We start from the raw sequence: 20,899 nt of genomic DNA, 5'->3' as shown, positions 1-20,899 counted from the left end.
CCCTGTGAGGAGAGGGGGGGAGGGGAAGGGAGAGGAGGAAAAAGGTACAGCAGGTGTAGCATCCAGGAGGCCCAAGGAGAGTAGACAAAAGGACCAGGTAACCAAAATGGCTGGATAATATAGGCAAGGGCAGCTGGGGGAAGGGCAGCCCAGTCCAATGCCTGGGCTGGAGAGTTCAGGGAAGGGGATGTGTATGCCAGCCAGTCCCTAGCCTGTAACAGGGGATGTGTATGCCAACCAGTCTCTAGACTGTAACAGGTAGGCACCTCGGCCATTTGTCCCAGGTTCGAAACCTAACATTCTCCCTACGGTCGTGGTCATCTGCTCTCTCTCAGCTGGACTAACAGCCACCACCAGCGACCACTTTGATCCACACCAACCATTGCAACGACCTAAAAATGCATTCCTAAGCACACACGACCCCTTCTCTTGAGTGGCAGCCGGCTGGGCCTGAGACAAACACAGAATCAGGAAAGATGTCTTCGTGACTGCTCATGCAGCACTTACAGCAGCCAGAAGGCAGAAGCAACACAAACGTCCCGTAGATGGAGGAGCCATAGTTACTGACACATGCGATGGTGCATTGCCTAACCATCTCAGCATGGATGGACCTTGAAACTATTATAGTCACTACCTAGTGATTCCATACTTACGGTTTCATCAACATGCTATTCAGAGCTGGTGAATTCACAGAGGCAAAAACAGAGTGAAAGAGAGTAGCCAGCTACTAATGGGTGGTGTAGGGGGCAGAGGTTGACTCGGTGATGGGAATGTTCTAGAACCCAACACTGCGAGTGGTTTTTGATGCTACAGAAATGTGCTTTATCCTAGCCAGTGAGGTGGCTTGCACGTGCAATGCTAACACTCTGAAGGCTGAGGCAGGGGATGTGTCATGAGTTCGAAACCTGTGTGGGCTACACAATAAATTCCAAGTCAGTGTGATCCAAGAGTGAGACCTTAACTCAAAAAATCAACCCCAAAATTAACTTTTAAAATTATTTATATTGCTGGTAAGATGGCTCTGTGGGTAAAGTGCTTGCCATACAAGCATGCGGGCCTGAGTTCAGATCCTCAGAACCCACCCAGAATGTTAGGTGTGATGGTATCGGTCTGTAATGCTAGTGCTAGAGGCAAGACAGAAGGAGCCTGGGTGTAAGGTATGCAGGGAAACTCAGTCCCCCAAACTCCAAAAGACAGTCCAAATATCCAGAAATGAGCTCAACCCGGACTCTAGGAGGATTTCTGGTGGTTAGATTTATAAAAGCCAGCATTGCTCAAGAACCTGTGAAGCCAGTTGCCATCTGCCAAGAAGAGTCATCCCTACCTCGGGCAGAAAGGACAAATGGCTACTTGTGTCACCTATCAGCACATCAAAGCACACGCTGGCATCACAAGTACCTGTGACACATTCCAAAGTCCATGCTGATATCCTAGCCCTTCTCACCTCCTCCCTACTCTCAACTCCCTCCAGCTCATAGGCTTCCTATCTCTTAGCTACCATTCTCTTTAAAACCCTGCTATTCTTACCAGTATCTATCTATCTATCTATCTATCTATCTATCTATCTATCTATCTATCTATCTATCTATCATCTGTCTGTTTGTACATGTGCGTGTGCACGTATGCACACACACTCCACTCCATCTTCTCTCACTATGTTTTCTCTATTCTTTATCTATTCTCTCCTCTCTTGCAGATAGTCCTGGTCATGTCCAGTCTACTTCTTTCTCTCTCTTCTCTGGACTGTTCCAGATGCTTCTGGCTGTTCTCTCTCTCTCTCTCTCTCTCTCTCTCTCTCTCTCTCTCTCTGTCTCTCTGTCTGTCTGTCTGTCTGTCTCTCTGTCTGTCTGTCTCTGTCTCTCTGTCTCTCTGTCTCTGTCTGTCTCTCTCTCTCTCTCTCTCTCTCTCTCACACACACACTTATTTACAATAAAAACCTTCCCCTTAACCCCACCATGGAGTGGTCATGTCTTCAGTTTATACACTGGGTACCCACTGTAAGCGAGAGCACCATGAAACTCTCAAAGTAGATAACTCCATGGGTATAAAGAACAGTTTATTATAAATATAAAACTGCCATGTGGCTGTCTCTCCATGGTAGAGAGAATAGCCAGAGACATCTCAGGGAGTCTGGAGCTGCCATGGCTACCTCTCTGGTACAGAAGGAATAGCAAGAAGGTGAGAAAGCCTGGCCAGTTATTAAAGAAACAGTCCGGGACTAAAGAGAAGTCTGTGAACTGGAGCAGCCTGGAAGTTTAGGAACTGAAGAGTCTGGTGGCTCTGGTGCCCATTAGAGGTGTTAGTAGGAACTGGGGAGCCTAGAGGTTAGGGTGGGGCTTCAATACACATACACAGGACAGTCTCAGGGAGTTCAGTTGCTTGCCCCACTCAGTGGAGCAGAATATTTTCGTAGCAGGGGCACGGGCAGGAGAGGGTCTCCATCTTATGGGTGACAGGAAGCAGAGAATGAAAGAGAAAAGGAGTCAGAGATGAGACAACACGAGAACCTGCCACCATTGACTTTCTTCCTCTGGTTAGGGCTCACCTTTCAAAGTTTCCAGAACTTTCTAAATTAGTGCACTCACCGGGCGACTAAGCATTCAACACATGAAACTGTAGGGGAAATATTCCTAGTTAAGCTATAGTATCTCATTGAATCTCCTATCCTCTCCTTCCACCCCTCCCAGGGAACCCCACTTCAGCTGCCTCGGTCTTTCACTCGAGCACAGGGGTTGAAAATCCAGGGGAACGTTGGTGGTTGACTAGCAAAAGCTTTGGAGATGATGCCATCAAGCTCTCTCCATCCATCCCACACGGGGTTTACCACTGTGGGCACACCCTCCCAGGGCCATCCCATTTATCCGGTCATGCCCAAAATATAATAGCAATCAGGGCACTCTTCTGCCATATGGTTACTGACTGGGTCAAGAGAGAAAAACAACTGGGCACGTGAGGAGAAGCCGGCGAGTCATGTTAGAATCCCAGGGGCCTTGTTTTCCTTGGTATATTGTCACCGAGTTTAATGTTTATTGCAGATAGATCTTTCATTCTTAGCAGTAGGTAGTGTTGGGGTATGAACTAGGGTTAACAGTCATAGGCCACCCCTCAGACTGAGATTTCAGCAGGATCCATTTCTCGAGAGGCTGGTGTGTGCAAAGCCAATGATGTGGCTTTCTATCTGTGCCACGTGTGGGCTAGCGAATTAAGGAGAGAAACTGCACCCTCTATAAGCCTCAATTTCTTCCTCTGGAACATGGGTTGATAACATGTCCCAGATAATCTATTGCTGGGGTAAAACTAGAGGAGGTGTGGCCAGTTGGGGCTGGGGTGGAGAGGGGCAGGGCTCAGGAGGCAATGTTGGTGTTCCTGCTGTGTCTGTGTGGTCCAGGGACCTCTGCATTTGGCACCATACATTTATGGAGAAAGTGCCTCTGATGAAGGCAGTTGTGCCATCTGTCTTTCAGTATCCTTAGCATGTGCAAAGCAACAGATGCCCAACTTCCTGGCTCATGTTTCCTCCTACCTACCCCACTGGCATGGACTTCCCAGGCTAGTGTCACACAAGGAGACAACACACTGCTAATTAATCTCTGCCTTGCCCCCTGCATTCTCTCTTGGCTGGCCAAACAAACACAGCCATTTTCCAGTGATAAAGCTCTGAGGTCCTGGCTCCTTAGAAGTCAAGCCCCAAAATACACAACCCAAGGAAGGGGGTGTTTCTCTTCTGCTGGCTTTCTTTGCAGCTTCTTCTTGCTGAGTTTCTTCCTATACTCAGTGTAATGGGTCTTGGTCCTGTGCTTTCTATTCTCTGGCTTCAACTGGACGCATGTTAAAGTTTCTAATCTTCTGAAGTAGTACTATCAAGAGGGGACCAAGATTTCAACACACGAGCCTGGGGAGACAGTTCATTGTCAAACCATGATCCCACCATTGTTCTACTTTCTCCTCACTTTAAATCTTCCTCTCCCTTGCCCCCCCCCCCCCACATGCTCTGCTAGTGCTCTCCCGAGAGGCTCTGGGTTCTAGAGCAGTGTTGGAGAATGGGGGTTCAGTAGCAGGACTGGCTGCTGTCACTTTACTTTACTCTCTGGGGACATCTGATGATCAGACACCCTGATCCCAGGGTCTCCCTCCACCCTCTTCCCCTCCCTCCTTGCAAGCGCCCCCAGTTATCCACAGGACACTGACTTCAGTACTGACTCCAGGGTGTCCTCATCATCAAGCCCTTGACATCGCTGGGTATACAGGCTCTAATAGGAAGTGTTTCCCATGCCTCTTCCCCTATCCACGTCCCCTATATCTTCAGTTCAGTGTCCTGAAATATAGTTCATTTGCAGAGGCGTTATCATTCCTGTTTGTTTTCAGGGCCCAGGCTGGTGATCAAATAAGGAGACAGCCGGGGCAGTATTCCCTTCCCAGGCAAGGAGGGAAAAGCACAGACTAGCCTCCTAACTGCATGGGAATAGCCAGGGATTTCTCGCCAGCCCCCAAAGCTCAGTTCTCTTTGCCTTGTACCCTTAGTGTACATCTAAAGGGAATGGAGGTGGAGCAGGTGGTTATGGCTTTGAACTCAGGCCACATGCCCTAAGGGTAAATGAAGGTATGGTTTGGTCTAAATAAAGGGATAGGAGGAGGGGACAAACAGCCTTTCAGTTAGGTTTTGCATTGGCCAGGAGCCAGGGGAGAGCAGCGTGACAGACAGAGGCTGTAGTCAGAGGCTATTGAGAACGTGTGGATGCAAGGCATTCAACAGCTAAGAGCATGCCCAGAAGACTGTTTTGCAGATGGAGAAAGGCCTGTTCGGCCTTCACTGCAGTTTCACTGAGGAGCCAAGTTCTTTCTTTCTTTCTTTCTTTCTTTCTTTCTTTCTTTCTTTCTCTCTCTCTCTCTCTCTCTCTCTCTCTCTCTCTCTCTTTCTTTCTTTCTTCTTCCTTTTTTTTTTTTTAAGTTTCTTCTTGGAGGCATTAGTTTATGTTGTCCAGATGTGCACAATGAGCTGGCTTTGTGCCGTGGTTTTCCAGATGTGTTCACACAGGAAAATGAGCCTTGACAAAGCAGGCAGAGGGTTGGAAGGGGGGCTCTACAGCTCCCGGAATCTAAGAACCCACAATACCACCATTATATATCAGCCACAAAGCTAAGGACCAGGAAAAGAACTTCTGGACTGCCTTGTTCTGCCCCTATCACAGCTAAAGGCACAGTGACCCAGTGGGTGGTGACACACTCTGCGGACTGATCCCTTAGAGCTGGGAGCAGATATCAGCTGTATTAGATCTGGGGACAGTCGTCAAATAGGTGACTCTTTCATGGATGCATGCACCTGACTCTTTTCCAGGCACTGAGACTCCCTCGGTGAGCCGACAGATGGCAATTCCTAGCTTGTCCTGATGCCAGCCTGGGCAAGGGAGGGAGAATAAACAATTATATTAGGAGCTGAGGAGTTAATACTCTATGTTAGTGGGTAAGAAAAATGCCTTTGGGAAGGATAAAGGAAAGAAGAACGGACGAAGGAAGACAGTGGAACTGATTTACTGGGAGCCCACCAAGGCCAGCTGGACTGGGACTGAATAAGCATGGGTTGAAACTGGACTCTCTGAACATGGCGGACAATGAAGGCTGATGAGAAGCCAAGGACAATGGCACTAGGTTTTGATCCTAATACATGAACTGGCTTTGTGGGAGCTTAGCCTGTTTGGACGCTCACCTTCCTGGACATAGATAGAAGACCTTCGTCTTCCCGCAGGGCAGGGAATTTGGACTGCTCTTCAGTATCGAGAGGGAGGGGGAATGGAGTGGGGGGAGGAGAAGAGGAGTGGGGATAGGGGGAGGGGAGGGGGGAGGGGGCAATATTTGGGAGGAGGGCGAGGGAAATGGGAAACGGGGAGCAGGTGGAAATTTTAATTAAAAAAGAATAAAAATACAAATAAAAAAAAGAATAAAAAAAAAAGAAAGTTAGGCCAGCTTTTAGGGGCATCCACTATCCCTGCTGTTTAACAGAATACCTCAAAACTTGGCACCTTAAGTCAGCAAGCACTGAAGGTCTGGGGGTGGGGGGGCTATTCTAGTTGCTATGTTAAAACCCTCAAACAAAAGCAAGTTCAAGGATAAAATACTGTTTATTGCACTTATGCAGTCCATCATCGAAGGGAAGTCAAGGCAGGATCTCAAAACACCCGTAGCCAAGAGGAAAGAAAAAATAAATGCAAAGAAATGCACACAGGCCAACTGCTTTCAGCCAACTCTCCTCTTAAATTGCGGCATGTGCTGGGGGGGGGGGTCTTGCCAGGGAATGATGCTGCCTACAATGGAGTGATCTTCCTGCATCAGTTAATAGCCCCCAACCCTACGGGCCAGCCTGATCAGGATAATTTCTCATTGAGACTCTTCCCAGGTGACTATAGGTTTTGTCAAGGTGACCATTCAAAGTAACCAGCACAGGGGACTAGGGATTTAAGAGAGGTTTTGTTCAGTGGCTCTAGCTCAGAGTCTCTCAAGAGGTCACAGTAAATATGGCAGCCAAGGCCAGAGTGACCTGAAGGCTTGACTAGGACTGGAGCATCTACTTCTAAGATGGTTCCCTCACGTGGATTATGGCAAGAGGTCTTTCCTCCTCACCACGTAGGCTTTTCATATGACTGGCACCTGGCTTCCCCCGGCACTGTCAGTCAAGAAGCCAGAATTCCTTCTGAGACTTTGGAGGTATTGAAGAACTGAGCCATGCATATCCGAGAAGGAAGGTTCCAGGGGAAATAACCTAACGTGAGAGTGGCTAAGCCCTCTCAAAGAAGGATATGAGAGAAGACCAACAGGGGAAGAAACCGGAGGCTAACGACAGATGGGTATTGTCAGGCCAGGGGAGGACTTGGCCTCTGCCTCTGAGAGAAGAGCCAAGCAGAGTTTTGAGCAAGGGAGCTCCCTAGCCCGACACTGCACATGACTGGGGACTGGAGCTGAGCAGGGCAAGAGCGGAAGTAAGACGGGTTAGTGGCGTTGTTATCACGGGAGATACAATGGAGACTCCAATACAACGAAGCAATGACGTTGGAGAAGTGGCTGGATTCTGTGTAGATCCAGAAACTGTTCCTTGAAGATCAGATCCAGTGAGGTGTGATGAGCAACCAAGGACACAGCAAGGTCAATGGTGTCTCTGCCTTCTGACAGCGTAACTCACCGATTGTTCTCTGCTTCTGGTAGCTCTGGATAGAGGTGAGTTCTGGAACAGAAAGCAGATCCCACCATGGACCCCTAGTGCCCTGACCCTGCTGTGTGTGAACAGACCCACCACTTAGCTTTGAGGGGGTCTTCGTTGTTGCATCTGCAGCATGTAAAATGTTCTTCAGTCCTGTAGGATATGCAGTGGGAAGCTAAGATGGTGATTCCCCTGGAGGGAGGCAGTGCTGAGCAGGGAGCATGAGGTCAGGGCTACTAGTCTTGTGTTTCCTGATCTTCCTGAGGGTCACATGAGTTTGCCAGTTTGTGGAAATTTATCCAGTAGAATGCTCATCATGTGTTCTTTTCCTATACTCTCTCTCTCTCTCTCTCTCTCTCTCTCTCTCTCTCTCTCTCTCTCTCTGTGTGTGTGTGTGTGTGTGTGTGTGTGTGTTGTGATGCTGTGGGTTGAACCAGAGCCTTATCTTTCAAAATAATATGGAGAATTAATTCTTTCTCCCTAAATATGGGTCCCACCCAAGAACTAAAATCTGCGTGCAAATTAAAATTAGCCATCCCCATTGGCCACCGTGGCAGTGAGGAGACGAGAAGGCATTGCTTAGTTTTGCCCATCCGGGGATTTCTTTTTCTTTTTCTTTTTCTTTTGTGGAAATGGGACTGTTGAAACAGCATTTAAGCCTTACTTCTTACACTTACAATCGGGAGGCTCAGGCCTCCGTGCGTGCGTGTAGAAGCGGATCTCTCACCCCTGTTGCTATGTATTTTTCCATTGTTTGAACGAGACTCGGCTTATTTGCTCACCTGTTGTGGATGGGCATCTGCATGGTGTCCAGGTGGGGGCCAGTGTAGCAGTGCTGGGGCTAAGGGCATTCATGGTCTTCATCTTAGGATGGACAAGTGAGCGAGCACACAGCTCCGAGGCGCAAGAACTCCCTGCTGGTTGAAGCAACCTTATGGCCAGACAGTGCACAGGGTTGGCTTTATTTGCTGGTAGTCTCAGCGGGGCAAAGTCCCCAGGGCCTGACTCTGGGACTCCCAGATCCCCTGCATACCTGCTCTTCAGCACGTCTACAAGGAGAGGTGTGGAGAGACCTGAACCACCCTCAGCCACCACCCTGCCTTGTGGCCTGGCCACCTGGTGCTCTTCCCTGCCCGCTTTGGGGAAGGCAGCTAAAGGAACGCATTAGCAGAATGGATGGGTCATCTGAGCCTGAGCCAGACAGGCTCTCAGAATGGCAGGAGAAGGGCGGGGGAAGATCCCTTGCGTGCTAAGCCAGCTCTGCTGAACGGGTAGGGACCGGCAGCCCTGCAGGGAGCACCCAGCCCCTTCCCACCTGCAGGCTCATCAAACACCTTGACAGGCTGCCCGAGTGGGAAGCCGGTGATGTCACACCAGGCCTGAACAATCAGGCCTTTTAGGGCAGGACGATAACAATCAAAACAGAATGTAAGGACCTGCCACGCAAGAATACACACGAATACACACGCTCGCTCATTGCCCCTGGGAGGCTCCAAAGCTGGGGTGAAGCAGGGCTTGTCACAAATATGCCTTTCTCTTTTCCTCACCAGCAGGCCAGGGACCATAGCCTGGAGATCAAGGTTGTGAGTAGTCTCGGTACCTGTCTATTTGTAGAGAAATCCTCAAGTTCTTCCCCCACATACCCCAAAGAAACCTCACCACCAAGCCCAGAGCTAAACCTCAGGCTGAACAACTAACTCTCCATGCTTGTGGGCCCCACTGTGCAAGTCCAGGGGATGCTGCATGTAAGAAGCTTCTTCCAGACCCGAGCCATGGTGATGCTGGGAAGTGGCCAGTGTGGCAGGACAGAGGAAAGGGGGGCGGTGATTCTCACATATTGTCTTTGCAAATTTAGCCCCAGGAATTGGCTTACCACAGTGAAGATCTCCAAAGCCTTCAGCTGTGCTGAGCTTAGCTCTTTTCAAATAAGATGTCTAAGGACTGGGGGTGGGGGTGGCTTGATTGGTAAGAATGTTATGCAGTTATTAGGACCTAATGCTATGCAGAACATTGATCCCCAGAACCCATGTTAAGACAGCACTGCCACCAACAAAACCACAGATGTAGTAGTGAGCACCGTAATCCCAACAGTGGGCACATGGAGACTATAGGATCTCTGAGGCTTTACTCCCAGCAGATCTAACGATCTAACCAAATTGGTGATGTCTGCGTTCAATGAGAGGCCTTGTCTCAACAACAACAACAACAATGTGGAAAGCGACGAGGAAACAGGGCTCAGTGAGTAAAAGCACTCGCTACACAAACCTGTGGACCTCAGTCTGTATCCCCGAAGCTGTGTGCAAGCTGGATGTGATGGTGTATCTATAATCCAGTGCTTCTGTCCAGTGAGAGGAGGGGACAGGAAGAGGCCCAGGAAGGTATCCAACACTTCTGTCCAATTAGAGGAGGGAAGAGGAAGAGGCCCCCAAAGGTAATCCAACACTTCTGTCCAGTGAAAGGAGGGGACAGGAAGAGGCCCCAGAAGCTCCTGGACCAGCCGTCCTGCAGTGCACAGTGTATCAAAAAACAAGAGAGACCCTGACTCCAAAACAAGGTAGAAGGCAAGGAATGACACCTGAGGTTGCCCTCTGACCTTCATACATGCGCTACGACATGTGTGCACCCTCACACACAAACACGTATATACCATGCACACACATATTAAAAATAAACATTTTTACAATATAAGATAATGATCTAGGAAAACAAGTGATGTCAACCTCTGAACCTTGACATTCACATACATAGAAATGCACATGTCCCCCCATACACACTCAAGTACGCTCACGTGCACGCGCGCGCGCACACACACAGAGTTGTTTGCCTCTGAAAAGACATGGATGAACATAACAACTAAAACATTTTTCAATAAGATGGCTGGGATTGTGGTGTTTCTATGCACACTCTCATTCACAGTCACACACATGTAAATACATATATAGAAAGAGAGACAAGCAGATATACATAACACATACATACACACACAGTTCTTTGCTTCTAAGAAGAAAGCAAAATGAATGAAGAACAATTGAAAATAATCTCCATGCTGTTCTTCCAATTAACCAGAATGGACCAGAGCCTCATCTCATTAGCTTGAGGTGTAAGGTAGCACCTGTATCTTCCCTGCTGGAGATTAGAACCAGGCAACTCCTCTGTCTGCAATGGACTGATGCAGCTGAAAGAAACTAACAAGGCCCAAAGTGTATGCTGAAGCCTCGTAACCCTGAGGACCAGTTACCCAACTTCTATCTACATATCTGCTCCCAGGCCTGTGGAATGGGGATAATAATCGAGACACCAGAGAGGCCTCTGAGGAGGTAAACATGCTGCAACATGTAAAATGCTGCCAACCACACCCAGCATGTAGTCACACTCAATACGGGAGAGATTAGCATCTCTCTCTCTCTCTTTTTTTTTTAGCCAGAGGACCGCAGGCTTGGTCTAATGGGTGTGGTAATCAAAGACTGGAGCTGGTTTCAGCCACAAGTTGTTGCAATGGGTGCGCGGGACTCTTCTGCACAGCTCCTGGCACATGTTCCATGCTGACTCAGGGTGGAAGCTTCCCCATGCTCAAGGCCTGAGATGGCCTTAAGCAAAATGTCTGAGTGTAGTGGACAGTAAATGGATTTCAAGGGATGCCCCCCTCTCCAAAAAAAAGCTAAACCATCTCCTGAACAAGTCACTCAGCACAAGGACCTCCCTCCCAGAAATCGGGTGGGGACCACATAGGTGCAAACCCTTGCTTTTGGCCTCGCAAGAGTCGTGGATTTGGGTTTTCATTTAAAAAGCCAGTGGAGTGTGACAGGGCAGTGTCACAGAGGGCAAGTGTCAGCAGAGATGGGCTGTGAAGCTCTTCACCGTTGGCGGCGTTGTTTGGGATTTGTCTTTCACTTGGTAGGAGGGGAAGACTTGAGTCACCCTTGGGTGACTTCTTCTGGATGAAGCTTGCTTCTCCCTCCCTCAGCATTAGAGTTGTCCCCTTCCTTCAAAGTCCATCTAGAGTATCACTTTGTCCGTGAAGTTTCTGGATCCATACCCTATGCCACTGCCCTCCTGGCCATTAACAAGCTTCTGGGCTGTGTGACAGTTGTTGGCCAATGGAGTCTTTTGTTCCTGAGTTCCACTGGAAGCTTCTTCCTCAAGGTGGGTCCCTCCCTAGTGCCTTTTTTCCTGGCATCAGCTTAGGCTTAACGGTCGACTCCTGAGACTGAGGAGGAGAGCCCCAGCTGGCCATGCTATGATTAGAGGCCATGGGAGGTCCCAGTACTGACTGGAAGGTTGTACAGACCTCAATATTTGTAAGTGAGCCCAGCCCCTTCCCCACCTCCACCCCACTGTGATGTCAGTGGCCAAAGGATGCTGAGTTCTTAGCTCAGCACTGTCTCTTATGGAAGCCTTGGGCAGTGTCCACAGTAGCTGGCATGTAAGCAGTACCCACCATGGCTTCAATCTGAGACTTTATGATGATTATCTTCCAACCATGCAAAAGTTCTGCCAAGGAAATTCTCCACCATTTTATAGATAAAGTAGTGGCAGGTGCTGGGTCACAGTGTGCCTGGGGCTCTGAATTAATTAATTTTCTCATTGCTGTGGCAAAATGCCTAGTGAAAGCAACTTAAGGGAACGAATGGGGGTTTATTTTGGCTCACAGTTTGAAAGGAGACAGTCCATTCAAGCTGGGAAGACAAGGTCACAGGAGCTTGAGATACACGGTCATATTATGTCTGAAGTCAGGAAGCAAAGAACTATGAATTCTGATACTCGGTTCAACCCCAGCCCATGGAATAATGCCTTCTACCTCAGTTCACCCCGTCTACAGACCCCTTACAGACACGTTCGGAGCACTGTTTCCTAAGTGATTCTAGATCCCGTCAATGTGATCATCAACCTAGCTCGGGCTGCCACCCGTGTATATTTGACTCCTTACAGGTCACACGACCTCCAAAGGCATTGAACTTGCCACATCTCTGTTTTCTACCCCGGTGGTAAATCCATCGCACTTGCAATGCGAGTTCTCTGATTTGTAGCTGTGAGATGTGAGGCTAGCATTAGGAAGACATTAGGGGTAGCGGGGCCGCCATTGGGAGGTCGAGGGAGGAGAGCTAGGCTTCTGGCTGTCCCAGGGTTTTTAAGGAAAACTCCAAGCAATGGCCAGTTTCTTGGGAAGAATGGCCTGTGATGAAAAGGGAAAGGAGGCTCTTGTTTGCCTGGCGGCCTGGAAGGACCCAGGCCATTGTCTCTGCACCTCTACCAGGTTGCAGAGCAAGGAACAACAGAGACAAGGTGGTGTGTTTCTTCTGCTCTCCACCCAGACTGAGGAGGCCCAGTCTGTGAATGGGCACCCTTGAGGTTGCCTATACCTCCTTGGCTCCTCACGTGGGGTTGGCTGTGTCTGCTGAGTCAATATTTGTAACTGAGCCTAGCCCCTTACCCACCCCACCCATTCTTCCCACCCTCGGGGGTTTCCAGCAGCCTCCTGGCCCTAAGCAGCCTGAATTGTTCCTTTGTGTGCCTGCCCAGCCTTGGAGCACAGAATCCCTCTCTTAAGTCCCTGCAGCAGTGCATGGCTATCCTGTAGGTGTCATCCTGGGTGGGGACAGCAGCCTACAAGAATTGCTCTGACATCATCAGGCTGGTCAAGGTTTTAGGGAGCTGGTTGTATAGAGGGAGGTAACCTGGGCTAGCCTCCAACTTGCTGTGGAACTGAGAATGTCCTTGCATTTTGGATGCCCCTGCCTAAGTGCTGGGATTATGGACATTCACCAGGTGTATTCGTGCTAGGGATAAAATCCAGGGCCTTCTGCTTGCTGGGCAGCACTATCCCAACTGGGCTACACCCTCAGCCCCAGGCCCTTTCTTCTCTAAGTAGCTGTTCCCCTTCCAAGGTTAAAGTCCTCCCCCCTCCCAGGACTTGTCTCTGTTACCTACCCTTCCGGGGTAACCAACTCACTCAGAGTGCCCTGAGGAAGTCCTAGGTTTGGTACTGCCAAATCCTCTGTCCCAGAAAACCCCTCAGCTCTGGAGTATCCTGATTCCCACTAGGAAAGTTGTGAGTGCTTGGGAAATTCTGATGCCTTGGCGTTGATCAACACACACTGGCGAATGCCTGTGGTTCCATTAACCCTGCTACTCACCTCAGCCCCAGTCCAAGGACTCTTACTTTGTTGTCTTCTTGCTTGCCATTTTTTTTGTTGGAGGGTTGCACTCATGTTCTCTCTCTGTCTGTCTCTCTCTCTGTCTCTGTCTGTCTTTCTCTCTGTCTCTGTCTGTCTCTCTCTCTGTCTCTCTGTCTCTGTCTGTCTCTCTCTGTCTCTGTCTCTCTCTCTGTCTGTCTCTGTCTTTTCTCTCTCTGTCTATCTCTCTTCCTCCCCCCTCTACCCAAGTATGATGTGAAATGAGATTTTAAAACAAGCCTAATTTTTAACCCCCCAAAGCTGGGCTGCAAGTAGTCATTTCTCTGGGTCTGGTCTGCCCTGGCAAATTCTGACTCCCCAGGAAAAGGAAAATAGAAGTTTGGGCACTTAAGCCAAAGCCAACTCCTCTGAGCTGCAGCCCTTCCCCACAGACCCTTGGCTCACCTTTCCCAGGAGAGGCCTCCTCAGGACTGCTCCTGCCCCTGCAGTTGCAGCCTGGCTCCCTGGGAGCCACTTACCTGCCCTGGCCTCCTCTAGTGATACCCTATCCTGTAAACCCTTTCCTGGCCCTCTGTCAAGGTCCCCTCTCTCATACCTGGCAGCCAGGCCCTGGTGAGAGGTCACTAGAAGGCGTGGCTGCTCAAGGAAGGAACGCTACTATCCCCATATTCATGTGGCCTGGTCATGAGGTATTTGTTTGGGGGAGCAGGAGAAACAAAACCCCAAACAGCACCTTGGCTGGGCTCTGAGGGCTGCGGTGACAGGCTTAGGTTTGTGTGCCATCCCATCTGTGCCCCGCCCTCTTTGAATACTGCTTGGAATTTTGTGGCAGGTCCTAGAAAAGAAACCCCTCATCTCAGCTTTCCCTTCTCCAAGCTGCAAGGAAGGAGATCAGCCAGGCCTACTACCTCAGGAATGCCTCGGTAGAGTGCTTGGTTAGGTCAGAGGCCATGGATGGCTGGACACCAGGACTGTGGTGGGGCCTCCTCTAAGCCATCAGCTCTGTAGGTACATTTTCTCCTCACAGTCTCCCATCCGTGCCAGTGCATCCAGAAGTAGGCTCAGAGTCTGTCCTCTGAAGATCTTCCCTAACAGCTGTCTCCCTCCCTCCCCTCAAGTGTTCATTAGCATCCCCTGCACCCCCTTCTGCAGTCCATCACTGTGGCCACTACTGCTTGGTTGGCCCTGCCCCTGTTCCCTGGAATTCCCCTCCACGGCTTCCCAAGTTGGATTCTATGTAGAATAGACACCCAGTCTGCAGAGTTTCTCTATATATCAAGCGTCCCACCCCCCGCCCCCGCAGCATCCATGGCTCCCATTCTGTGTTGGGAGCCAAGCTAGCAGCCCAGGCTCTTACAGTAGAGGTGGACTCAACCACCACCTCCATCCTCACACCTGCTGATGTTGTTATTCATTGATCCCCACCAGAGCCTTGTCTTCAGACTTCACAGGCACGGGTCCTGTAGTTTGTCAGTCTTCAGAGTGTCCCAGGCAAGGTGTGTGGTACAGCTCCCTGGTGCCTGGAATGGAGAACTGGTTCTGAGGGCTGGGGATTCAAATCCCATTCCAGAGCTGATGCAGGCGATGAAGAAGAGACCCCTTCCCTGCCCCTCTGGCATCTGTTGGACTTTGGATCTGGAGTGTCTCCTAAAGACTCACACATTGAAGGCTTTGCCCCCAGCTTATCAATCCAGTCATTGAGATGTGATCAGATTGTAATGGCTCTGACCTCATTTTTTTTATTATTAATAGATTCATAATTCAATGGCATTTGGAGGGCCATGGGGGTGGGACCTAGTTAGAAATTGATAGAGACATGTCCCTGGAGGTTGTCTCTTGTCCTAGGCCCTTCCTCTGTGTCTCCCTACTTCCTTGATGTCATGGGAACAGCTCTGCCATGTGCTCTCTGCCATGATACTCTGTCTCACTATGACTGAGACACAGTGGAGCCACGTGACCACAGACTAAGCGCTCTGAAACTGTGAGCTGAAGCAAGCAAATCCTCCCTTCCTTATGGTGTCTATGTTAGGCATTTTGTTAGAGCAATAAGAAAGAAACATGATGTACAGTTGGGGATTGGAACTCAGCTGGCCTTGTGCGCACAGGCATAAACACAGTGTGCCTTATACAAAGGAGAACTGTTCTAGAAGGTTGTGTAGGAAGGAGGGAAGGCAGAGAGGCTGTAGTTTCAGCCCGCACCATGGTCTCAGGAGCCCATGGTATGCTCAGGATAGACTTCCTGATCACACAGCAAAGCAGTGCCCTGAAGAGAAAGACCTGGCACAATCTTGGGGTGCGGCTAGAAACCCCGTGCCAGGGCTAGGGCAGGGCAGTGACAGCGAGGGTTGCCAAGGATAGAAGAATGGGGTTTCTGTACTGCTTATCAGGTGCCCAGCTCCAGGGCAGGATGTGGAGGAGGCTTCCCCGGCCTGACTGGTGGATGGCGGCGGGGCTTTGGGCAGGAAGCGTCACCTTGAACTTGCTGGTGACTCAGGGTTGGTGACTCCATGTCCACTCCTAACATAGGTCATGCTCCTGTCTGGGTGTATGGAAGGGTAACTACTAACAGTGCACTACAAGCCTGCCACCAAGCTTTGCCTCTGCATCAGAGAAGAGACAGAAGACCTAGTTTGACCCCTAGGCCAATGGTTCTCAACCTGTGGGCCGTGACCCCCTTTGGAGTTCCATATCAGATCTTTACATTATGATTCATAACAGTAACAAAATTGCAGTTATGAAGTAGAAAGGAAATAATTTTATTGTGTGTGGGGTGGATCACCACAACATGAGAAACTGTATTAAAGGCTGCAGAATTAGGAAGATTGAGAACCACTGCCCTGGGTTGATCTCTTTGGGAAAAGAATGACTTTTTTTTTTGTGGCATTGGCTCTGCAAAAGGCCAAGAAAGCTGGTCTTATTTGACTATGATCTAGGGAGGGGCAGCAGCCACTGGAAGACACTGGATGTAAAGGGGAGGGCAGTGCCGCCAGCAGCTATGGAGAAGGCTGTGTGGGGAGCACTGTCAGCAAGTTCTTCTTGAGGTTTGTTTATGCCACAGAAATGTATGCCCAGTGTCCCCCCCCCCTTCCTCGAATAGGAGTTCAGGTCTTTTTGGACATAAAACTGCTAGAAGAAGCTTCTAGAAATAAAACTGTGGTTGGGTCTTCTATCTTGACTAGAAATCATAACCATGACCAAGGCAAATCAAAGAAATAGTCAATTGAGCTTATTCAATTCCAGAGGGGTAGAGCCCATGATGGGAGAGTGAAGGCAAGGCGGTAGAGACAGCTGAGAGCTCAGACCTCAAACCGAAAGCAGAGGCAGAGAGCACACTGGAAATGGCACTAGTTATTTTTGAAGCCTCAAAGCCTGCCCCCCAGTGACACCTCCTCCAAGAAGACCATACCTTCTAATCCTTCTCAAATAGGTCTGCTAAATGATGACCAAGTTTTCCAGCATTTGAATTAACCAAATGGAGTGCATACCAGCTGGATGTTTCTAAGTTCAATTATGGTAGCGTTAGTCTTTGTCTAAGAAACACCCTGAAATGGTCCCGGGATACAGGGTCAATGAGCCCTGTATGAGATACAAGTATGGTGATAGAGGATGAAGGCAAACATGATGAAGATGAGATGAGGCTCCCAAACAAGATGGAGATGTGATATTTAATACTGACTGTTATCCCTAGTACTCTTTGCTGGAATCTAGACTGGCCATGGCAGAGCTGACCTTGGTGGGCTTTCAAGGCAGCAAATTATGTTCTTATCCCGGAGCCTGGGAACAAGCATGAAGTGGCCAGTAAGGACCAGATAAGGCCCAGATGCTGATCTTCAGCTCTCCCTTGAATCTGTACAGAAACTGAAAAGCAAATTCCCATTGGGAGCAAAGCAGACAGACAGGAGTCAATTGACCAGAAAGCCAAGCATGAGACAGTTATTTCTTTTCCATATAGACCACCAACAATATGTTCAGACCCACAGGCCGGCATGGTTAAGTGATTGATGCCCTTGAAGCTCTGTAGTCAGAAGGGCCTTCCATGGAGGCACTGTTACTAGACCTATCCAGCCAAGGTCAAGTCTCGTCCAGGGAGGTAGTTTCATATTGCCTTTCTGTTGCCCTCAGACTGGCCCTGTTCCCTCCTGTGTCATCTCTCCTTACTTTGCATGTAGGCATGAGTGCCCACGTGTGTGCATTATAAATTCTAATCATGTGTTTACCTCGCCTCCCTTGATCAGTTTATGTATTGCCCCTGTGCCTACCTCGTTCCCATTCTTCCTTCACCGTGATCTAATCTTTGGCTTCTGCATAAAGATGTCTCTCATAGACAGGTCCCTGGCGTCTGACTCAGGCACACAGCATGACAGTGCCCTTCAGCTCTTGCAGAGGCAGAAGGCCAGAGGCTCTCACAGAGAGCACCACCCAAGCATAGAAAAATGCAGCAAGGGTCCCTGGGAAACCTGAACATGGAGCCGCAGAGTGTCAGCTTCATTTTTGTGTATTTACTTCCTTGGGCTGGCTCTGATGTCCCTTCTGGGGAAAATGAGATGCACCCGTCTCTGCACCACAGGAAACAGACACTCAAGTGCACAGAGGAAAACATTTCATTGGGCCTGGCTTACAGTTTCAGAGGTTTAGTCCGTTATCATCATGGTGGGACATGGTCGCATACAGGCAGACATGGTGCTGGAGAAGAAACTGACAATTCTGTATCTCAACCCGAAGGCAACATGAAGTGAACCGTGACACTGCACACGGGTTGAGCATAGGCGATCTCAAGGCCCATCCCACAGTGACACACTTCCTCTAGCACGGCCGCACCTCTTAATAATGCCGCTCCCGAGAGGGGTCATGTTCTTTCAAACCCACACAGTACGACTCCAGACAATAAGTTTTATGTGTTATTCTAATTTCTTCTCTGTTACTATGATTCAGACACTAACCAAGATCAACTTAGGGGAGAAAATGGCTTAGCTTGGCTTGCAGACTGCACTCCATCCCCGAGGGCAGTCAGGACAGAAAACCCGTCAGGAACTTGAAGCAGCGATGGTGGAGGAACTCTGATTGCTGGTTTGCCCCCAGGCTGATCCTTAGTTAGCTTTCTTATACACCCCGGGACCATCGACCCAGGGAATAGTGCAGCTCACAGTGGACTGGGCTCCCCTAAGCAATTAATAATCAAGACAGTGGCCGCTGACGCCGCCCACAGGCTAGTCTGACCAAATGAGTTCCTCTCGAAGATGACCCTGGGCTATGTTAACTAGTCAAAGTTTACTAGACTTGTGCCTTCTTGACTTGGTTTTTTTTTTGGCAGGAATTTGGCCATTGGAATTGGGATCCAGAATTTCCCTGAGGGCCTGGCTGTCAGCCTCCCTCTGCGTGGAGCCGGCTTCTCTACCTGGAGAGCCTTCTGGTGAGTGTGCCAGCCTGTTGGCTCAGAAGGGAGTGGTGTGGACTATTGGGCGTGAACTCCATTTTTCAGGGCCAGGCTCCTGCTGGAAGCCAGTGTGGGGCTTCTCTGGAAGAACACCACAAGTGTGGGTGAATGCCATACACAGAGTGGAGACCCCAAGACACAAGCTCATCTCTTAACCTTTGACCTTTACATGATTGGCGTGTGTGACTGAGTCCCTTTTCAAAGGCCTCTGTGGAAAGCAACCCATGACCATCGCACTAGCCACTCACCCCATAACATGTCTTTTCTAAATGTCACAATATGCCCAGCTGAGGATCATCTTGCCACGGCCTGACCCAGCGAGTCATTATAATACAGCTTTTCTCATATGGCCTCCACTTGGGACACAGGCCTCCCACCTTTCTCTGCTAAAACAATCACTGATCCGTAACATAAGGTCACCACACTCATGCAGACTGCAGACAGGGACAATTTTAAAATGTCTTCCATTGTATAAGACCCCGTGACTTGCAAGCTTGCCCAGGTGCTCAAGTGACTGCGTTTCCACCCTCTCCAGATCCCTTTCTCCTTGGTCAGAGACCCTCAAGTAGAGGGTTTGGGAGACAAGGGAGGTGGGTGGCCTTAGAGAGGCTTATAACCTACCAAAGTCACAGCTGTCATTTCTGACAGTCGAGGCACCCGGGAGAAAGGAGGGGAGAGATGCAGAGATTTGTGAACAGCACCAAGATCGGGAAGTGAAGCTTTGTTCTCTTCCTCAAACTCTAGTCTGGGCTTAATGTCAAAGCCACATTTTTCAAAGACAGCAAGGCCACAGGCAGGGGTTGGGTACATCAGAGGACTGTCTGTCCTTCTGTTATGTTCATGGAAACACACACACACACACACACACACACTCCACACTTGTTTTTTAAAAGAGAAAGATACATGCTACAGCAAGAATATATCTTGAAAACATTACGCTAGGAGAAATAAGCCACCCTCTCTTCACCCCTCAAAAACAAACAGAAAAACCCATATATGATTCTGTTTATAGGAAATATCCAGAGGCAGCAAACATACAGAGGGAAAAGAGATGGAGAGATTCATGGTGATGGGCTGGGAGGGGGAAGAAATAGGGCATGGCTGCTAATGGCCATCGGCTTCTTTTTAGGGTGATAAAGATGTTGGAATCGATGGTGATGCTCACTTAACCTTGTAAATCTACTAAAACCACTTGTCTATACAGTAAATGCTACGTGGGTTGCAAGTTATGTCCCAATCAAATTGTCATTGTTAAAAGATGAGATAGGCAACTTAAAGATCCAAAGGCGATAAGGGATACGAAGGTACGAAGCTACCGTAACTGCTTCAGTGGGGTCTGGGCAAGGAGCAGGAGGTGCTTCTTAGAACATGGCCAGACCAGATGCCCACCACGCACGTCTGCTTTCTAGGGTTGAGTCAGCAGTCTGGGCAAGTGTCACATCTGCTTGGATCTCTCTGCACTGGCCCATGTCTCTGTTTCCTCCTTAGGTATGGACAGCTGAGCGGCATGGTGGAGCCCTTGGCTGGGGTCTTTGGAGCCTTTGCCGTGGTGCTGGCCGAGCCTGTCCTGCCCTATGCGCTGGCCTTTGCTGCTGGTGCCATGGTCTACGTGGTTATGGATGACATCATCCCCGAAGCCCAGATGAGGTGAAGAGCTTGCCCAGCTGTCTCCCCCTGCGCCTGGCCTCATCTGAGACTCCCCTGCCCCACCCCTGCTGCTGTCACACTTGTCTGCTCTCCCGCTCTTCTCTTTTCTTATCCCCAAGATCCCTCTGCCCTCCCAACGATTGCTCCTGTCCCTCCTCTGCTTGCTAAAACTGAAGTGAAGAGAAGGAAGGTGACATCTCACAGTGGCATAAGGCAGGGGCCCCTAACCCTTAATGAAATAGATGGTCACCTTTAGACTCTTTGTCCTTCTCTCTGTCTCTCTCTCTGTCTCTCTCTCTGTCTCTCTCTCTCTCTCTCTCTCTCTCTCTGTCTCTCTCTCTGTTGGAATGAGGAGAACGGTGGACTCAAGGATGCAAACCATAACTGTATATGTGTTTCGTTGCCGTCGGCCAGGTGTCAAGGGGGATTGTGGGCAGAGTAGACCTTGCATGGCTTCATTCAGGTTTTTATAACAGAATGATTGTGAAGCTAGTT

General features: G+C 49.4%; 1 protein-coding gene across 9 annotated transcripts in view; it reads left to right on the top strand.

Annotated features, from left to right (window-relative positions):
- Positions 1-20,899, top strand: part of Slc39a11 (solute carrier family 39 member 11) — a 434,880-nt gene that overhangs the window by 411,080 nt on the left and 2,901 nt on the right. For all 9 annotated transcript variants that reach the window (XM_057776243.1, XM_057776245.1, XM_057776240.1 and 6 more), the window contains 2 exons: positions 18,635-18,733; positions 20,246-20,404. In XM_057776243.1, the coding sequence (XP_057632226.1) occupies positions 18,635-18,733; positions 20,246-20,404 (258 nt within the window). The remainder of the gene's footprint in view (positions 1-18,634; positions 18,734-20,245; positions 20,405-20,899) is intronic.

The sequence above is a fragment of the Chionomys nivalis genome, chromosome 7, assembly GCF_950005125.1.
Source record: "Chionomys nivalis chromosome 7, mChiNiv1.1, whole genome shotgun sequence".
Classification (NCBI taxonomy): domain Eukaryota; kingdom Metazoa; phylum Chordata; class Mammalia; order Rodentia; family Cricetidae; genus Chionomys; species Chionomys nivalis.
The sequence above is the reverse complement of the archived record's forward strand: the minus strand, read 5'-3'. Positions and strand labels throughout refer to the sequence as shown.